The following is a 17906-nucleotide window of genomic DNA, read 5'->3' on the forward strand; positions in this document are numbered from 1 at the left end:
GCCAGCTTTCTAAGGAAGAGTATCGCCAGAGATGCCAAGTGAAATGTTCAATTTTAGATGTAGCCAAATAAAGAACAATTGGATGACGGAATCAAAAGTCACTTATCATTCTGAAAAACAACATATCAAGCATTGACACCATTGTTTTGGTCACACTCCCATATCATAAAGTAAACTGACCACATTGAATTAAGGACAGTTAATCTCCCACTATTAATCTTTTGTTGGGATTATATTGCTGTTCTACTACAATGGAGTTAAGTATAGGAACTCAAATTTCATGAAGAGGAGAAAGGCCATGGAAACCCATTGGATGACCATGGGCATGTCGCACGCTCTCAGCCTCAGAAGAAAGCAATAGCAAACCTTTTCTGAACAACTCTTGTCAAGAAAACCCAATAAGGGGGTCACCATAAATTGGCAATGACTTGTAGGCACACCAAGCAAGAAAAAAAATGCCAGTGTCCTACAATTTTCGTCCTTCCCAAGCAGCCATTTTCAAACTTTCTCCCTTCTATGATTCTGCACTGACCTATCTGTTCAGGTATCTTTCTGAACAGTTGAGAATTTGGGAGCATGTTAGAGAACACGCATTAAATTTGTGTGGGGCTCTGGTCACAGGACAACTGGGTCACAACCCTGCCATGTACAGAATGCCTCCTAAAATCTTGCAAGATATATCTTTCCTCAAGGGCAGAGTGTCTCTATTGATCTTATCAGTGCAGAACGCCATGAAACCATTGCCTAAAAGCAGACAGGATAACCTGCAACAAGAATCAACAGCTTTCAACTTTACTACAACCAGGTGCTATTTCAAGAAGGTCACACTGTGTTTTCAAGTGTTTATACAAAGAACTGGCATGCTGAGCTTTTAACAAAGCACTCAGCTCCCACCTAATGCTGTTGCCACTTTGTACATATTTAAAATCTATTTACCTGCAGTTAGCTTTGTATGAAGAGGCTGTAATAACCAATGGCCTAGGATGCAAATACACAAGGCTTCTGGATGGCATAAAATTGGGGGATAAGCCACACTGTGACGTTTAGAATCGCAAGCTATCTCCAACCTTATAGATAGGATAAACTAGAAATCGGAAACACAGAAATTGAAAGTGGTGGCTTTGCTGGTCAAGCCAAAACGTATGGTCACCAGATTTATGAGCTGTTTAGTTGGAGACACAAACCTCTGCCCAAGAGCAAATTCCTCCTTGCAGACTCACAGACATCCATAAGATCTCACTGGAAACAAGAGTATAATATTTCCCCTTAAAAGGCACAGGGATATTTCATGGAGATCTGAAAATAAAAGCTGAAAAATAAACATTCAAACTGCCTTGAAACCAGAAGAATGGAGAAATCTGACACTTAGAAATTGAACTCATTAGACTGCCTTGGAAGATTTAAAAGATAATCATAATTTTATGGCCAGCGTGAATGGGCCTTTGTAAACAGACATTACCTGAACTAAAATATTGCTCCTGCAAATTAAACATTAAATAGTATCATCCCTAAATTGGAGAACATCTTCGCTATTACACTGCTAGAGGCTCTCTGAAAAGAACAAAAACATGTTTCTCTTTCAAAGGTATCAGGCAAAACTTTCTTGTGAAGCTTTCTTGACGCCAGCCATAGAAGAGACAAGACTAGTCTTGCTGCCCTCAGCAATTTCACCGTTTGGCTAGTCATTTTAACAACTTGCTAGCTAAGCAATTATAGGTGCTTTGAATTAAAATACAATCTAAACTTTACTGCCCATGTACATGACTGGAAGGTTTCCAAAACTGGTAAGAGACGCTTCAGGATGAAACTAGAAGATGCTACTAGATTGGATGGACAGGGGATTTAACTACTGAATTAAACTACTGTATTGAACTAGGTACAATTTGATTGCTCTGTATCTATCACAAGGAAATGGGAAATGCAGCTAACACTTTTGGTGAAGGTCAAGTGCCAGAACCCAGATATTCTAGGGAACTCCACTTCCAATGTGGTTTTTAACCAGAACAGACATCGCTACGCCATACTGTCAGAAAATGAAATGGTTTGGGAAACAGCACATAGACCAGAAGGCAAGTTGTTCACTTTTGGACTCTCAACAGGAACATGCATTCCATCTTTGCAACTAAAAAGGTAATCACCTCAGCCAATGAAGATATGAACTCTCTGGAGAGTGAAATGTTGTTGTTTTATTGGAGCAATTTATGTGGGTAAAAGCATACATACGTTAGCTTGGCAAAACAGTCATATGGAAGGGTCTTGCAAATTTCATACTCCTTCAGCTATCCCACCAATTCCCTACATCTCAGACAACCTAGATCTTTAAAACAGCACTTTGTTCAGAAAGTAAACCTGAAATCTGGAAAGAATGTAAAGCTAAAACCCTTGGTTTTTAATGCAAACTGGCCATGCAGTTAAAAGACCTTATTTAGACGTTCTAACAAATGTCGGCAGGTTCAGCTGACATTTTTTACTTCTGGCATTCATATATTTTAATTAGTATTTAAAAGACCAAATATGTGCACCCGAATGTTCAGGCCACAGGCATCATGATGCAAGTACAAAACCAATGTGACACCAATTCAATCCTTGGCAAGTCTCCAGGAAAGAAAGAAAAAACTATAGCCAAAGAGCCATAGATGGTACTTGTCCCCAAAACACCAGAGGAAAAAAAGTAATTGCTCATCCTCTACAAGAGATCATTTAAGATGTGCTGATCTGGAACATCCAATACGTTAGCTCCCAATTCAGGTATATTTGCACATCCAGACATGGAATCACTAATGTCTGAACCTCTTTCTCTTGACTAGCACCAAATCTAGCTACAGTTCAATTGCATTCAAATCTGACAGGCCACAAAGACAATGCAAAGTTGCTAAAGAAATACAAGTCTAAACGGTAGAAAATTATTACACTACCATTGATTTTACGGACAAGATTTTTAATAGTTCTGCATAGGTTTAAAAACAGCAGACCAGAACTGAACCAGGTGGTTTGTAACATATTTTTATAACTCCATAGCTACTCATAATTCGAGGCCAGCAATATTAAATAGCTTCCCACATTGGTGCCACATCTCTAATTAGTATTCCTGCTCCTGCAAAGTGTAACCCATGAACCAAAACAAGAGATATAAAATGCAAAGAGAGCAATACACCAACCCTTTTGATTATGGTCAGGTGTTTTCCGCTGCAAAATCCTTTTCATTTACCTTAGAGCTGCTATATAACTACATCCTGACCTTGCGGATGACTCAAAACCTATTCAAGCTGCAGAGACAAATGGGATTTGAAAGTACTGGCTTTTGCTCATTTCCCCAATGGTTTTCAAAACCACAACTATTCACAAAAGTACGGAGGCCCAATGGCATTCTTTTTGCAGTATGAGCCTCACAATGACAAACTAATACGGGCAAATCTCTCTTGTTGATGCACATCCAGCACGTTCCAGTGAGTCTTGAAGTAGAATATACATCCTTTCTGCTTGACAAACATTGCAGTCCCTATTAAAATGCAATCTCTGTTGACAGCCCTACCTGCTGGAGATGGCAGAGTTCTGTTCTTTCAGAACAATTTCCCGTTGCTGAAGGGCAACAACATGCCTGGAGAGATCATCGGGGCTCCTAAACAAGTGGAAGACACACAATCCATGGTTAGAGAAGCTTAGATGTAGTTGCCACTAGAAATGGCAGTGTTTCATTGCATAGAAATACATATTTATTAAAAAACAAAAACAAATGTGCCACAGTAGACGTTCAGACATATAAAGAGATGCTTATCTTTCCTTAATGAAAAACACTGTTATTATTTAGTAAGCCCCAGGTATACCAAGAGATACAATACATAACACCAGATATATCACAATCATGCCCTGACATTTGCTTTTACTGAACAGAAACAAATACCCAGACCCAGTGTTTCACATAACTGTCTGGAGCAACTACCAGTCCACCAGACTTCAACCGAGAAGACAAGAAGGGAAGCATTGCCATTTTTTCAGTCCTTCTGGAAGACCACCTCCATCTCGCTCTTCTCTCAGTTTCCATCACTGGCAGCCAGTCTAGTGTCAGACAACCAAAGGAGATGAAGCAAGACCATTCTTGCTTCAGACAAAGACCTGCTAAATTATTGTTGAGTCTTCTCTGACCAAGACCGAAAGAGATGAAGCAACAAGGGCATTCCTACTACTCTCCAGTGTGTTTGTTTTGCATCCTTGTTTTACACTGGACGTCTAAAAAGAGGAGATGCCATTTTTACTGACTGTACGTAAGGTGTTCTGAGATACTTTCTACTTGAGGAATAGAATAAAAATACTTCAATCAATGAATGTGTTGGTATGATTTGGAACATGCAGGATTGTACATTGATTTGGCCACTGGTGTTGAGAATTGGCTCCAGGCAGACCATCAAAGAACTTTCTCCATATTTCAAGATACTCCATTCTTACCCCATTTCCCATTTTAGGCACTAATGAAGCACAAACCCAGTGCAAAAAGTTGGACTGGTATCTTTTCTGAATGTATTACAAGTCTCTTCTATCCATACCAAATATTAAACTGGAGAATTTCCTTAAAAGCACACTCTCTTTTATTTTAACAGCATACTAACATGTAACGGAAAGTAAATATGGCCTGTGAATAAAGGTTTCCACTGAAATAAAAGGCAACAATATAAAGCACCTCTGGGAAGAAACATGACAGTTTGAGTGATAAAAGATTGGGGAAAATACAAAAATGGTTCAGTATGCAAGAAAACCCAGTGACAGCCTTAGGGTCACCATAATTTGGAAATGACTTGAAGGCACACAACAACAGCAACAACAACAACAACATTTCTTAAATTCAATAACAACCCGAATTACTGTCTCATTTAACTAGTGATTAGAGCAACTCAATTTGTGAGCCAGAAGCAGACTTCTATGCACTATTCAGCACTGCCCTCTGTTGAGTCGAATTCTGAAAAACATTCATATACTCTAGTATAGCGGAAGGGATCCTTCAGATGTTGCAAGTCCCATCAATTTTAGGCAGCTGAACAAACAGTAAGGAATGGGGGAAGCTAGAGTCCAACAAGATCTCTACTGGAAGCTGAGCATGGTCAGCTACTGTATGGCTAGTACTTGTATGGAAGACCGGCACGGAATACCAGGTGCTATATACTGTATTTCAGAGGAAGGAAATTGAAAACCAGCTCTGAGTATTCCTTGACTAAGAAAGCCCTATGAAATTCATGGGGTCACCACAAGTTGGCAGGCATTTTGAAGGCATGTACTCACACATTAAATACCAAGCATTTACAATAACTTGAAATACTTTTGTTCTGGAGCCACTACTTCAACCACAGACACACAACCCAGTTATCCTAAGAGAACTGAGGTGAACATGTGGCCTTCCAGCCATTGTTGACCTGCAACTCCTAGCAGCTCTGCTCAGCAAAGCCTACTGTAATACGGATGATTGGGGCTGAAGCTCAGCAACGTCTGGAAGGTCACACATTCCCCATTCTCTGCATAAGAAGTCTTTTTTCACTCTCTACAGAATAATCTCCCCATGCTGTAATGCTTTTACCTGTCGGCTACTTGAAGGAATAAGTAGAAGCAATAGATGGAAGATTTTTGTGAGTTTTTCGGTCTATGTGGCCATGTTCTAGAAGAGTTTATTCCTGACGTTTTGCCAGCATCTGTGGCTGGCATCTTCTTTTCTCTGAATATCCAGCAACGGATGCCGGCGAAACGTCAGAGATAAACTCTTCCAGAACATGGTCACATAGAACAAAAACCCCACTAAATTCTATGGACGCCCGCCATGAAAGCCTTCGACCTTCATGACAGATGGAAGAGTCTACTTAAGGGGCAGTCTATTCTACTAAACTGCACACGATCATCATGGTTGGAGGCACTGCTCTACAAGTCTCTTTTTTGGGCTATCGTCTACACACTGCACTCACCCGGTCTGTCCCACCGTACCAAAAGGTGCCAACTTTTCAATGTATTCATACCCTCCTACCAGTTAGGGATCCTTTCCGTAGAGCTATCTTGTACAAGGTAAGAATTTTCAACCATTACATTATAGACTTAACCATTAAAAACCGAACAGACAAGTGTATAATTAAGAAGTGAAGTATAGCAGAAACCAAACAATTTGAGAGAGAGAAAGGATAAAGGAAGGTTAGAGAGATTTAATTGCATTCATCAAACTGTGTTTCTCCATCTCAAGGGTCAGCAGTGCAGGAATTCAAGTACATCTAATTAAAAGCAGCCAAAGGCACACGACGAAGAGAAGCACAAGCAAACAGAGCACATTTTCTGCATATACCAAAGGTTATGACAACAGCACACCGTCCAGCAGAGACAACTATTAATACAGTTGTTTTGAACAACATACTATTCCAGAAACAGGTAGAAACGAAAGAGACATTAATTTCAAAACATGAAAGTGCGGTATGAGAAGCAAATAGCATTTGATCCAGGGCATGTTCACTTCCAAATAATCAAATCTTGGACTAAAAGTAATATAATAAGAATCATCATATCCAGAAACCTTTGCTGCTGAAAACCATAATGAAAACCTAACCTTTCTTTTAAAAAGAAAAGATTGTTATATCTCACAGTACATGTTATTCCACAATGTCCAGTTTGGGGAGATGTAATTTTAATACATTCCAAAATACAAATGAATAAATTGTAAAAATAGCCTTTAGAATTAACCATAGCCTCTAAAATACATGTTTCTACATACGTTAAAATGATTATTTAAAACAAACTGCTTAATAGGCTGATATTGTATGCCATGTTAAATTTACTTGCTGTATAAGCATTTGAATTTTTTACCAACTGTCAAAACATGCTCTACTGAGATATTCTAGTAGTAGAAGAAGAAATCAATAAAGTATGCTATGCATGGTTTAAATATTACTGATCTATGCAAATTGCAAAACATTACTTGAAAACTACTTGTGCATGTGTATATTAATGTTTAAAGATCTTGCCACCAAATAGCAAACTTAATAGAAAGAAGTTTCCCTTACATAATTTAGACAGAGGGAGTGATGCAAAATGTAACATTCATTTCAGCATTCCCAAAGCTACGTAGTTATCCGAAAATGTTAAAAGCTACATAGTTACCGGAAAATGTTGATTACAACTTTAATTTTCACTCATATTTTATTTATTCGTTGTTTCATAAACCTAAGTTATGAAACAAAACACGTTTTTAAGAACTTACTATGTCCCTGGAAAAACAAAATGCACAGAAGGAAAACTTCTAGACAAAGCTTACTGTCTCTCAGTATTAAAGGTATTGCACTCTCTCGTCACATAAACAGCTCATACAAGGAGAATCTAACCTTTTTATGGCCATCGTCTTAAACAGAATACTCTTTAAATTCTAAACATGTAATGGCAGCCAGTGTGGTGCAGTGGTTTGAGTGTAGGCAGACTTTGGACATTGGGGTTCAAATCCCCAATCGGCCATTGAAACCCACTGGTTGAAGTTGGGCAAGTCCCCCACTCTCAGTCCCAGAAAAGGCCATGATAGCGTCGCCTTAGGGTTGCCATAGGTTGGAAATGACTTGATGGCCCAAATTTACAGCAGTGATTCCCAAACTCTGGCCTTCCAGGTGTTTGGGACTTCAGCTCACAGAATCCCAAACCATTGGCCAAGATGTCTTCCCAGAGTTTGGGAATCACTGCTTTAAGGAATGACCATAAACGAATGTCTTCATACAATACAGAAGCAATGACACCGGCTGTGTTTCTCCAGCACAAATTGTTCTTCGGTTTCATCAGATGTGTCTTATCATAGCCTTAACTTCACTTGGAAATTCAGAGGTGTTAACTTTTATTCAAGAATAAAAATTAACCTATTCACAAAGAATGAGGGGAAAGCAAGTACAAAAATATCAGCTACTCACAAATAAATCTTGGCACTCATGAATACAGTTTTTGCCAACTTGTCCCAATAAGTAAAGTACTATACAGATGGATTTTTTGAACCTCCTCATTATCCAGGCAGAAATAACCAGCATTTAGAATCCAAAGGAAAAAAGATTTACCCTTAAGGTACACATTAGCCCAGCGTCGAAGTTAAGGGAATAAAAGCCAAAAAATCACTCTTATGAAAAGCTCTTTGCATTTCTTTGAAGTACACATAATTTAAAAAGGAATAATTTAAAGATGATTTTAGAAATCTGAAACCACCCAAATGGGGCAAGAACATCATGGCAAGCAGCTCCAAGACAGTCTCTTACCTTTCAAAACTGGTGTTTTGCACAAGCTGTGAACCAGGTTCAGATTTCACACTACACTAAGCCTCAGCTCACCGTTTCCTTTCCTGGAAATGCCAACTTGCAGGGGTGTTTTGTGTGTTTAGGGGGCCAATGAGTTAGATGAAGTACCGCATCATTTAAATCACTATTCTGAATGACCAAATTCTGCTTAGCGCCAAAACAGCAAGAGCTAAACACATGCAATGGAGTAACATTGATTATCAGGAGCTGAGTATGAGAAAAGCCAAGAACTCAAGAATGCAAGACTACAGTTTTTAAGAGCAGTATAATATTAAAGGGGGGAAGATAGAAAAGGAATCTGTCAAAAGACTGGACGGCACAGATTTTGTTTTCCTTTCAAATTACAATTTACAGCCCACTTGACAGGACTGCTGCTCTTCTCACGGAAGTCATCAAAACAACATCCTTCACTTAAATAGCATCCAGGAATTGAGTTTCTGTTTATTTTTCAAGGTTCCAAGGTATCTCTTTTGATGCTCCAGACTTGAGAAAACAAAATGTACAGAAAGGCAAAAGGGAAAACAAAACTATAACGGATGCATCGCACTATATATTAGAAATTGGACTTCAGCAGCAGTCAAGAGGGGACCCAAAATTTCATGGCCTGTCACCGCCTCCAACTCCAGAAAGAAACGGCACATAGAGGTCTGGGAGCCTTTTTAATCTGGTCTTAAGGCGACATTTGGAAGATTCGGTTTATTCCAATTAATTCAGTACACAGATAAATTGCTGGGAACCAAGGAAAAGACTGACCCTTCCACTCTTAATGATGGCAAGCGCATCTGTGTACAAGCTCCGTTTCTATTGCAGCTTCCCCAGAGTGATGCACTTTAATTACTTTGCTGTTGCACTTCACCAAAGTTCACAAACAGAGGGCTGACCAGTAAAAGAGACGGAAGGCAAGCTGACCCACCTCTCTTTGCCCTTCTCTGTTTTTGCTAGACCTCCTCCTAACCACCTTTCTCATCTTCAGCACTGAAGTTAATGGGTTTTTTTATATATAAATAATGAGGAGCAAGGCCAAATCCTCCACATCTCAATGAGATTTATGAAACAGCAGAGTAAATTACCTCAGGTGCAAAGTATTTCAAGTTTTCCTTACAGTTTTCCTTACAGCACATAGAGAGAGCTGCAAATGTAAGGACAGGTGATCCAAGATCAGATCTTTCCCTCCAATGCTAGAGTTATGTCTATGACCACAGACAGGGATTCCTCATCCATTCTATGACCCTAAGACATTCTGTGGGTTCCTCAGCCCACTAGTTTGGCTGGGGTTTTTCCATGGGGAGTTGTAGTGGTTATTCTGACAAAGGTTTTGCACTTTTGCAAACCTTTTGATGCTTCTTCTCTGGCACATCAGAGGCCTCGTTTTGGCCGCATAAGCAACAGTCGTCAAAACATAAAGCGGAAGATGGCTCTCCTTCCAGATACAAGTGGCTGTTTTCTTGACCAAAATCTCGGAAACCCATTTAAGACATGCAGCGGTAGCACCACAACCATCACAATATCAAGTGACTTGCGTATGTGTACATCTGTGTGTGTATGTACCGATCAGTCCATCTGGACCAAGTGGGGTATATAAAACTTAGCACACATACACACTACTCAACAGTCCTCCATGAACTGAGTCTCACAGTCTCACTCAACTGTCCAGAAGCTGGCGACTCAGCTTCAGGAAAAATGAATTACACGCCTCCCCAGACACATGTAAATAAAATGAAGAACATTTCAGATTTAAAGTCACTGCCTTCAGACTCTTCTTCCCAAGCTCAGGGAGGATTAAGCGGACTTCAAAGCAGCCCCAGCGCCAATTAAACCAGTGTGACCACCCCAGGGATGCCAGCCGATGCCTCTGATTAGCAAGATGCACTCTTTGAACTGTTTAGCTATGGAAAAAGAAGGCTTGCCGAACTTTAAACAAATGCAGCGATTCTCTATGGGGTTTAAAGCACATCTTTTTAATATATATATGCACATGTTTGGAAACAAGGACAAATTACAGCTCAGGTCCAAAGCTTCATGGAAGCTCCTTAAGAGGTCAACTGTCAATGCTTTGGACCTGAAAGTACAAAGTGAACCGCACAAAAACTCTTGCCAGACTCCTAGTAGAAAGGACAGCCAATTAAATGCACGACTTCTTTAGTCTGCTCAATTTTGCAGCTAGAATTATTAGGTCAGAGGAGACAATCCACATGGAACATAGGAAGCCGCCTTGGATATGTCATTAATCCATTTAGGTCAGTACTGTCTCTCCTGACTAGCCATGGCTCTTAAGGATTTCAAATAGGAGATTTTACTAGCCCTACATGAATGAGGCTGGAACTGAACCCAGAACATCCCACATGCAAAGGTCTGCTCTACCACTGAGCTATCACTCTTTTCTGCACACAGCCAGAAAGCTTCTTTTCTTCTTTTGGCTATCCAAAACCCTTTTTTTGTCATGTCCTCCCAATCCCAACCAATATATTTTATACTATGATGCAGCCTGGACAAAATACATGGCAATTAAGACGGGTTATGTATGGGCTTTCATGATCTAAGCAAAATATTCCTTAAGCTGTGGGTGGGAATGACACAATTCTGTGATAGTGCATGGACGCTGCAGTGAGGCTTGAAGTTTAATTCCTGGCTTCTCTAGTGAGAAGGTGATGGGAAACATCTCTGCCCAAGTCTGCCAGTTAAAGCAGATAGTTGTAGAGCATTCACTCCCTTTCTATAAATCCATCTCTCCCTTTCTATAAAAGGAGCAAGAGTTCCTTACAAAAGATGACAAAGGCTGAATATTTATCTTGTGGCGCATTCCCAGTTACACTATCTGCAGAGCTCTCATGCTTTGCTATTGTACAAAAGCAGTAGGTACCAGTACATTTCATCAGTATGCAGCTTTTTACATTTTACGTTTCTCTTTCTTAAGCAAAAACAGATGGAACCACTTCATGACAACTTGATTGTCTTGGTACATATGCTCAAAATATAGACACACAGCTTGGAAATGTTATTTTTGACTACAGTTCCCATAATCCCTTAGCAAGTATGAGCCCAGAAGTTTAAAAAGGAACCTTTCCAAGTTTCTGATTATGTGAAAGTTGTCACATCCAAAACAGTGATGGACATTAGTACAAGCGGTAAAGAATGAGCATCTGTCTTAGAGCCAAAGGCATTCAATGCTAAGTGGATATAATAAACCCTTGAAAAGAAGCCAACTCCCATCACCATCATCCATAAATAATGCATAATTCACTCCAGAAAGAAAGTGAAACAGACTTGAAGACTCATTCATAGAAAGTGAACTGCTGGAGAGTAATCGCATTAAAGATGTAAACAGTGGCATTTCAGCAATTACTGTTCTTCGTTGCCAGCTTACTCCCCAGCAAACTGGTACATTGCTTTCGTTGCTCGCCTCAGACACTGAGCTCAGATCAGCCAAACACCATTACAACTCCCTGTATCTTTGCCACAGGCTCCTGTGACTAGGATTAAGATAAGGGCTGGATCACTGTCACAGACATGCTGACATCTCCTCCGCACAGCTCCTGGAAATGAAGTTTTTGAGAAATTTCCCTGCCTAATGTGCTCTTTCGGCATGTGCCGATGTGAAAAGGCAATGCATCTAGAGCACCATCAACAAACAGTCTGCAGTGGCACTGGAAGAGAAAAGCAAGTGGGCTCATCTTTTATTTTGATTTGCAGTTTTCTTCGAAACGCCATTAAACACTGATTTCCTCACACTGAATGACAAATTTAATAGATGCGTCACTATCTTTTCTTCACAGATGACTGAGTGATATTTGCATAAAACAAATGTCTATACAGTCTCTACATTACAAGCCAACAAATATATTGCATAGCAACAAATGCATCTAAGTAGGCTTTCATTTATGTTTACACATTTGCCAGTTGCCAGCTACGCCGTCACTTTTCAGTCAGCCCTCCCTGTCCACGCATTTTTTATTCACAGATTCAAGCGTCCACAGTTTGAAAATATTTAATATATATATAAATTCCAAAAAGCAAACCCCTATTTGCCATTTTATACAAGCCCCACCATCTTACTGTCCCACTGTATTTAATGGGACTTGAGTATCCAGCCTAAAGTGGATATGACTAAACACATGACAGACACAGCTTACAATCAGACAAATCACTATTTTTAACTGGAACCATAAAAGATGAGAGGCAGCATGGTGCAGTGTCTTTGAGTACTGGATTAGGACTCTAAAAGACCAGGGTTTGAATCCCTGTTCTGCCATGAAAACCCACTGAGCGTCTTTGAGCAACTCTCGCTCATCCTCAGAAGGAGGCAATGGCAAAACCCCTCTGGACAAATCTTGCTAAGAAACCCCCATATTGCATTACAGTCACCATAAGTTGGAAACAACTTAAAGGTACTCAATAACAGAAAACGATACGCTTTTATGCCCTTCCTAAATGCCAACACTGAACTGACTTTGTAAACGTTAACTGGAAGAGAGTAAATGTAGTTATAGGAATCATAAGTACACTCAATTCCTTCCCCCAAATGTCAACAACATTCAAGTTTATAGCTGACTTCAGAAACTGTCCTTTATCAATACCAGCTGAGTGTCACCAAAAAATGAAAAGGGGATTGTTGCTGTTGTTTTGTATGAGTCTGGATCAGGGCTCTTCTACCGAATGTGTTTCTCTCCAGTAGAAGTGAAGGAAGACAAGAGGGATTCTCTTTCCCTCTCGCCCCGAAGTCACCTGCAGTCACATCATGCCCCAAGGAGACGGCAGAAGAGGATTTCATTAATAAATTTATTTCAACACTTTTCAATGGTGCTGAAAAAATTATGCAAATCCATTTGTAATTAGGTTTAAAAATTCCATTTCATGGGATAATCAGACTTCAAAAAACTCAATTTTAGTTTTAATCAGATTTTAACAAGGATATTAACTCCATTTCGTTCAGAGAAGACAGAAATGGCGAATTTAACACAAAATTTATTCAAGCTTAGCCCTAGGAGATAATTAAATAAAATTAATTTGGCAAGGGCTGTCTGTAAATGGAGGCATTCCAGACACCAAAGCATGCTCCTGAAAGAAACAAATGCAGCCCAATGCTGGATAACCAGATGCAAAAGCGTATTGTTCAGGCAGGAGGAAAATCTGAAGTCTTCTCCAAAGCAAGGCAACCAGAGCCTGCCAGTTGCTTCTAAGGAACAGTACCTTGCAGAGAAGATAGGATTGGATTGGAGAGTCTGCCTTGTTTGGTTTAGCTTCTTGAATTTGCACGGGAAACAAAAGAGTCTCACAACAGGGACTGAAGCTTGTACAAAAGGATCCAAAGCTACCACAGGTAATGATACTCCTGATTCTACCAAGTGGCAGTTGTATAGCGCTTTATATTGTACAAAGCACGCCAGATGCAACTGTTTACCTTTTGGGGGGGAATTTGTCACTAAAAAGGTCCCACACGATTGTGGGTGCTGGTATTTTGGGGCTAAGCAAGGCAGGGCAGGTACAAAAAAGTCAATAAAGATTTTGCACATCCCTGTATTAAACAGTACAGTTTAGTTCGATGTAGGTATCAATAAACCTATTTTCTAGCGATAGTCAAAGTTACTTGACAACTTTGGACTTCAAATCTGACTGACACTCAGTTATCCAATTCAACTCGTACTGACCTAGCTTTAGTGAGTGCTGGTGGAATTCAAAGATATAGCCATTTTAGTCTGTAGAATCAATACGTAGAGGGATCTTGTAGCACCTTTGAGATTAACTGAAAAGAATTTGGCAGCATGAACTTTTGTAGACTTCAGCCTACTGCCTCAGATGCATTTACAAGACCTCAGGACTTTACAAGATCTCTCTACATGTAGTAAGTGACAAACTGTGGGAAAAGAGAGCAGAAAGCGTTCCACACTGTACCTCTTAAACTTGGAAATGGAGTGCTGCAATAATACATTCTCTTCCTAGGAAGTGCTTCTCAAGACAGGCTTTCCAGGTCCTTGAAGAGACGGCATTCTCCAGTGCCAGTTTCTTAAACAAGCTGACAACACTGTCATTAACACAAAACTGGCAGCACTGCAGAAGGGGGTTAACTGTTGGAGAAAGCCACTAGATGGAATAATTTTAATTACCAGTAGGTTTTATGCCAACACCAAGTGCAGCAGAAGTCTACTGGGGGCAGCCACAAAACTGGGAATAACAATGCGTATGCAAACCACGTACCCAAATGTAATGTGAGCAACTGGATGCATGCTTGCCAAAACTGAGCAAGGAAATTCATAAATAAATAAACCGGCTTCCAATTCCCTGACTTCCTTTGGAACAACTCTCTAAAATAAAATAAAAATGAGTGACTCAGTTCCAATCCTCTAGTAAGGATCCAAAATCTCAAGTGCATACTGCGCAAACCCAACTGTTAGTTAATTTTTCATTTGTCACTGAACCCCTAGAACTTCATCCAATCGCTTCTGTAGATCCTCGCCTGGAGAAGATACCTTTGGGATATGGGTAACAATCTCAATGTCATTCTACAATAAAGAACTGGCGCAAAGAGTCATGCGTCATTGTCACTCTTGTTGAATGCATGGGTGCTTGCCACTTCACAATGTGTGAAGCTGCTCCAAGAAGTACCACGTCTTGTGTAAGTTAACTTGCACCCAGCTGTGAAAAGTTTGGCTCCGTTCTCTACTAGGTTTTTCAAAATACTGCACTGGCAATTTTCACCTTCTAGATCAGCAGTTTAAAATTTGCTGCTAAGAGCCATTTCCAGGTTTCTGCTGAACATACAAATTCAATGGAGCCTTATCATATCCAACATTTACTTCAAACCCCTAAGTTTTCACAAATTTCAAAGCAACAATTCCCTGAATCGGCTCGTCCTGTGCCAGCTTTCATTTAGCTTGCTAACTTCAAGCAGAAACGTCTTCTCCAGACTACAAGCCTTTCCAGTATCTCTCAGAGGTAAGCACAGTACACCAGAGGAAAGATGAAAGAGCAGCCAGAGCAGCCAGAAGGTTTGAGAGCAAATTAAACGCACAATGGAAAAGGTTAAACCAAGCCTTTATTTTTCAGAGGTTCTTACTATTTTACCACTTTTACAATGCTACTTCTATCAAAAAAATTATAAAAAGAAAGAAGAAACTGCAATGCATAAATCTGCTAGAATATCAATATCAACTCGCCATTTGCTGCATCAGCTTCTTATTTGCTTCAGAATTCAATGCCAGGTGAAGGGTTTGACAGACTACGCTCTCAACGCATTGTGGCCAACTTATCTGAAAATCATCTCTTCCCATATAAATATGCAACTTCAGTTCCCAATGTATGTCCCACCATACATAGAAGCTAGGTTGTTGTGTACATGAGACAAGGCTTTCTCTACAGTTGTGGAACTCTGTCCCTTCTACCTTTTCTAACATCGTTGTCTTTCCTAGTGATTCATGCCTTCTCATGATGTGGCCAAAGTACAACAGTCTCAGTTTACCCATCCTGGCTTCCAGCAAGATTTCGGCTTGATCTGTTCTAGAACCCATTTGTTTGTCTTCTTGGCCATCCACAGTAACCTCAGCAATCTTCTCCAGCAACACGTCTCCAATGAGTTGATTTTCTTTCTATTGTCTTTCTTCACTGTCCAGCTTTCACATCCATCCATGGTGATGGGAAATACAATGGCTTGGACAATCCTAACTTTGGTATTCAACTTGGTATCTTTGTACTTTAAGATCTTGTCTAGTTCTTTCACAGTTTCCCTTCCCAATGCTTGTTTTCTTCTGATTTCTTGACTACAGTTGCTGCTCTAATCAATATTTGATCCAAAGTATGGGGACTCTTCCACTATTTCCATTTTCTTATTATCTAGGATGAATTCTTGTAGATCTTCCATGGTTGTTATCTTTCTTAATGTTCAGCATTAAACCTACCTTGGCACTTTCCGCCTTGACCTTCTTCAGTAATTCCTCCAGGTCTTTCTTGGTTTCTGCTAGCAGAACTGTGTCATCTACATATCTTAGGTTGTTAATGTTTCTTCCTTCTGTTTTACACACAGTGTACAATAGAAAACATTTTTGTTCCCGTTCATTCATCTAGAATTACCACCAACCCTTTGTACTCTAGACGGATTTGAGGGGCTTCTTTTTTGGTGATCACAGCAATGTGACAGTTCTGTTCTCATCTGCAGGCTCATGTTCAGAGAGTAGTGTTTGGTAGTTTCCCACAGCACTTTGCCACAGAGTTTTGCAATATCACTCAGGCATATGGATTGAAGTTTCACTAAGGTGGTAATGACACCAAGTTCTGTTTGTCCTGTCTATTTGAGCAATGTGAGGCTGTGAAGATGCCAGACCCAGTAATGGGCTGAATAAAGTCAAATAAATCTGAATCCTGACAAGATGGAGGAACCACGCGGATAGATAGTTCCTACGCACCAGAAATCAATGTCCTATCCATTTAATTTACCGGAAGAGATAAGTGTACAGTTACATAGTGCTTCTTAATCCAAAACCATCAGTAGAGATTCATGTGGCTTTAGTAGGTTATAAGACCTTTTATCAGATTTGTCTTATTTGCTTTTCCTGGGGAGGAATAGCTTAAATATAGTGATCCATGCTTTGGCTACCTCCAGTTTGGATTCCTGTCATGTAAAAACGGGCAATCCTTGAAAACACCTCAGAAATGCAGAATCTGGATGGAATTATCTATATGTTACATCAATTCTGAAATACTGTAATTGCAAAGGTTGCTTATTTAGTTCCAAGCCAAATTCAGGGTATTGGTGCTGACCTTCGAAGGCTTAAATGGTTTGAAACTCAAATATCAGAAGCAACTCTGTTCTCCCACATCCATCCTACATTAAAATAATCAGATGAGGCCTTTTGTGACATTTCCTCATTAGTAGAGATGCATTATGCATCTGAAAAAGACAGTAAACTGTTGTAGTGCCCAACTCTGAAAAGCCCTCTTCAGGCAAGTGAAATTAGTGCCAATATGGCATTCCTTTCAAAAGCAAATTAAACATTGGTTTGGCGCAGGCATTTCAAAAGGATTGTATTTAAACTGCTTGAATAGTTCTATAATTGTTCTGTATTATAGTGATATAATTCATTACTCTTTTAAATATCAAATGACTGGTTGTATCATTTGTACATTTTTAAAACAAGTAGGTATGTTACCTGCTATACTTTCTCTGACACAAAGAACACAGCTCTTACCAATTCTCATAAACTGCAATCAGATTCTCAGCAGACACAGAGGTTAGAAATGAAACGAAGGACAATTAAACAGAAATAGAGAAAGTTACAATTATAAATGACTCTGAGAATCTGGCACTTTTTTCTGTTTGTAGAAATTTCAGGATGAGACAAACTGAATCAAAGTAAGATGTGAACATTTGAATCCTCCAACAGCAGCACTCCGTCCTCTTGCCGATTTGTCTATGCTATATAAATGATCATTTCAGTGTAGTTACATTAGGCATGACTATTTGCCTAGAAGTGGTTTTGTATGAAAAGGAAGGAGGAGGAGATATGTGCATGGTGGAAACATCTTCTCTTTACAGCATGTTGAGTACTCAGGTTCAGCTATATTTTTAAAACATCGTCTCACATTTAAAGGAAGGAAAAGCTACTTGTACTACAGCCTTTTCCACTTGCTGGAAAT

The 17906-nt window shown here is 39.7% G+C and overlaps 1 protein-coding gene across 3 annotated transcripts in view; it reads right to left on the reverse strand.

Moving 5' to 3' along the window:
• The window catches only part of MAD1L1 (mitotic arrest deficient 1 like 1), a 344649-nt gene that overhangs the window by 310736 nt on the left and 16007 nt on the right, over positions 1–17906 (reverse strand). For 2 of the 3 annotated variants that reach the window (XM_042437440.1, XM_042437441.1), the window contains exon 10: positions 3533–3619. The exons of the other annotated variant lie outside the window; for it this stretch is intronic. In XM_042437440.1, coding sequence (XP_042293374.1) covers positions 3533–3619 — 87 coding nt within the window. The remainder of the gene's footprint in view (positions 1–3532; positions 3620–17906) is intronic. 3 annotated transcript variants of the gene reach the window in all.

The sequence above is a fragment of the Sceloporus undulatus genome, chromosome 8, assembly GCF_019175285.1.
Source record: "Sceloporus undulatus isolate JIND9_A2432 ecotype Alabama chromosome 8, SceUnd_v1.1, whole genome shotgun sequence".
Lineage (NCBI taxonomy): Eukaryota > Metazoa > Chordata > Lepidosauria > Squamata > Phrynosomatidae > Sceloporus > Sceloporus undulatus.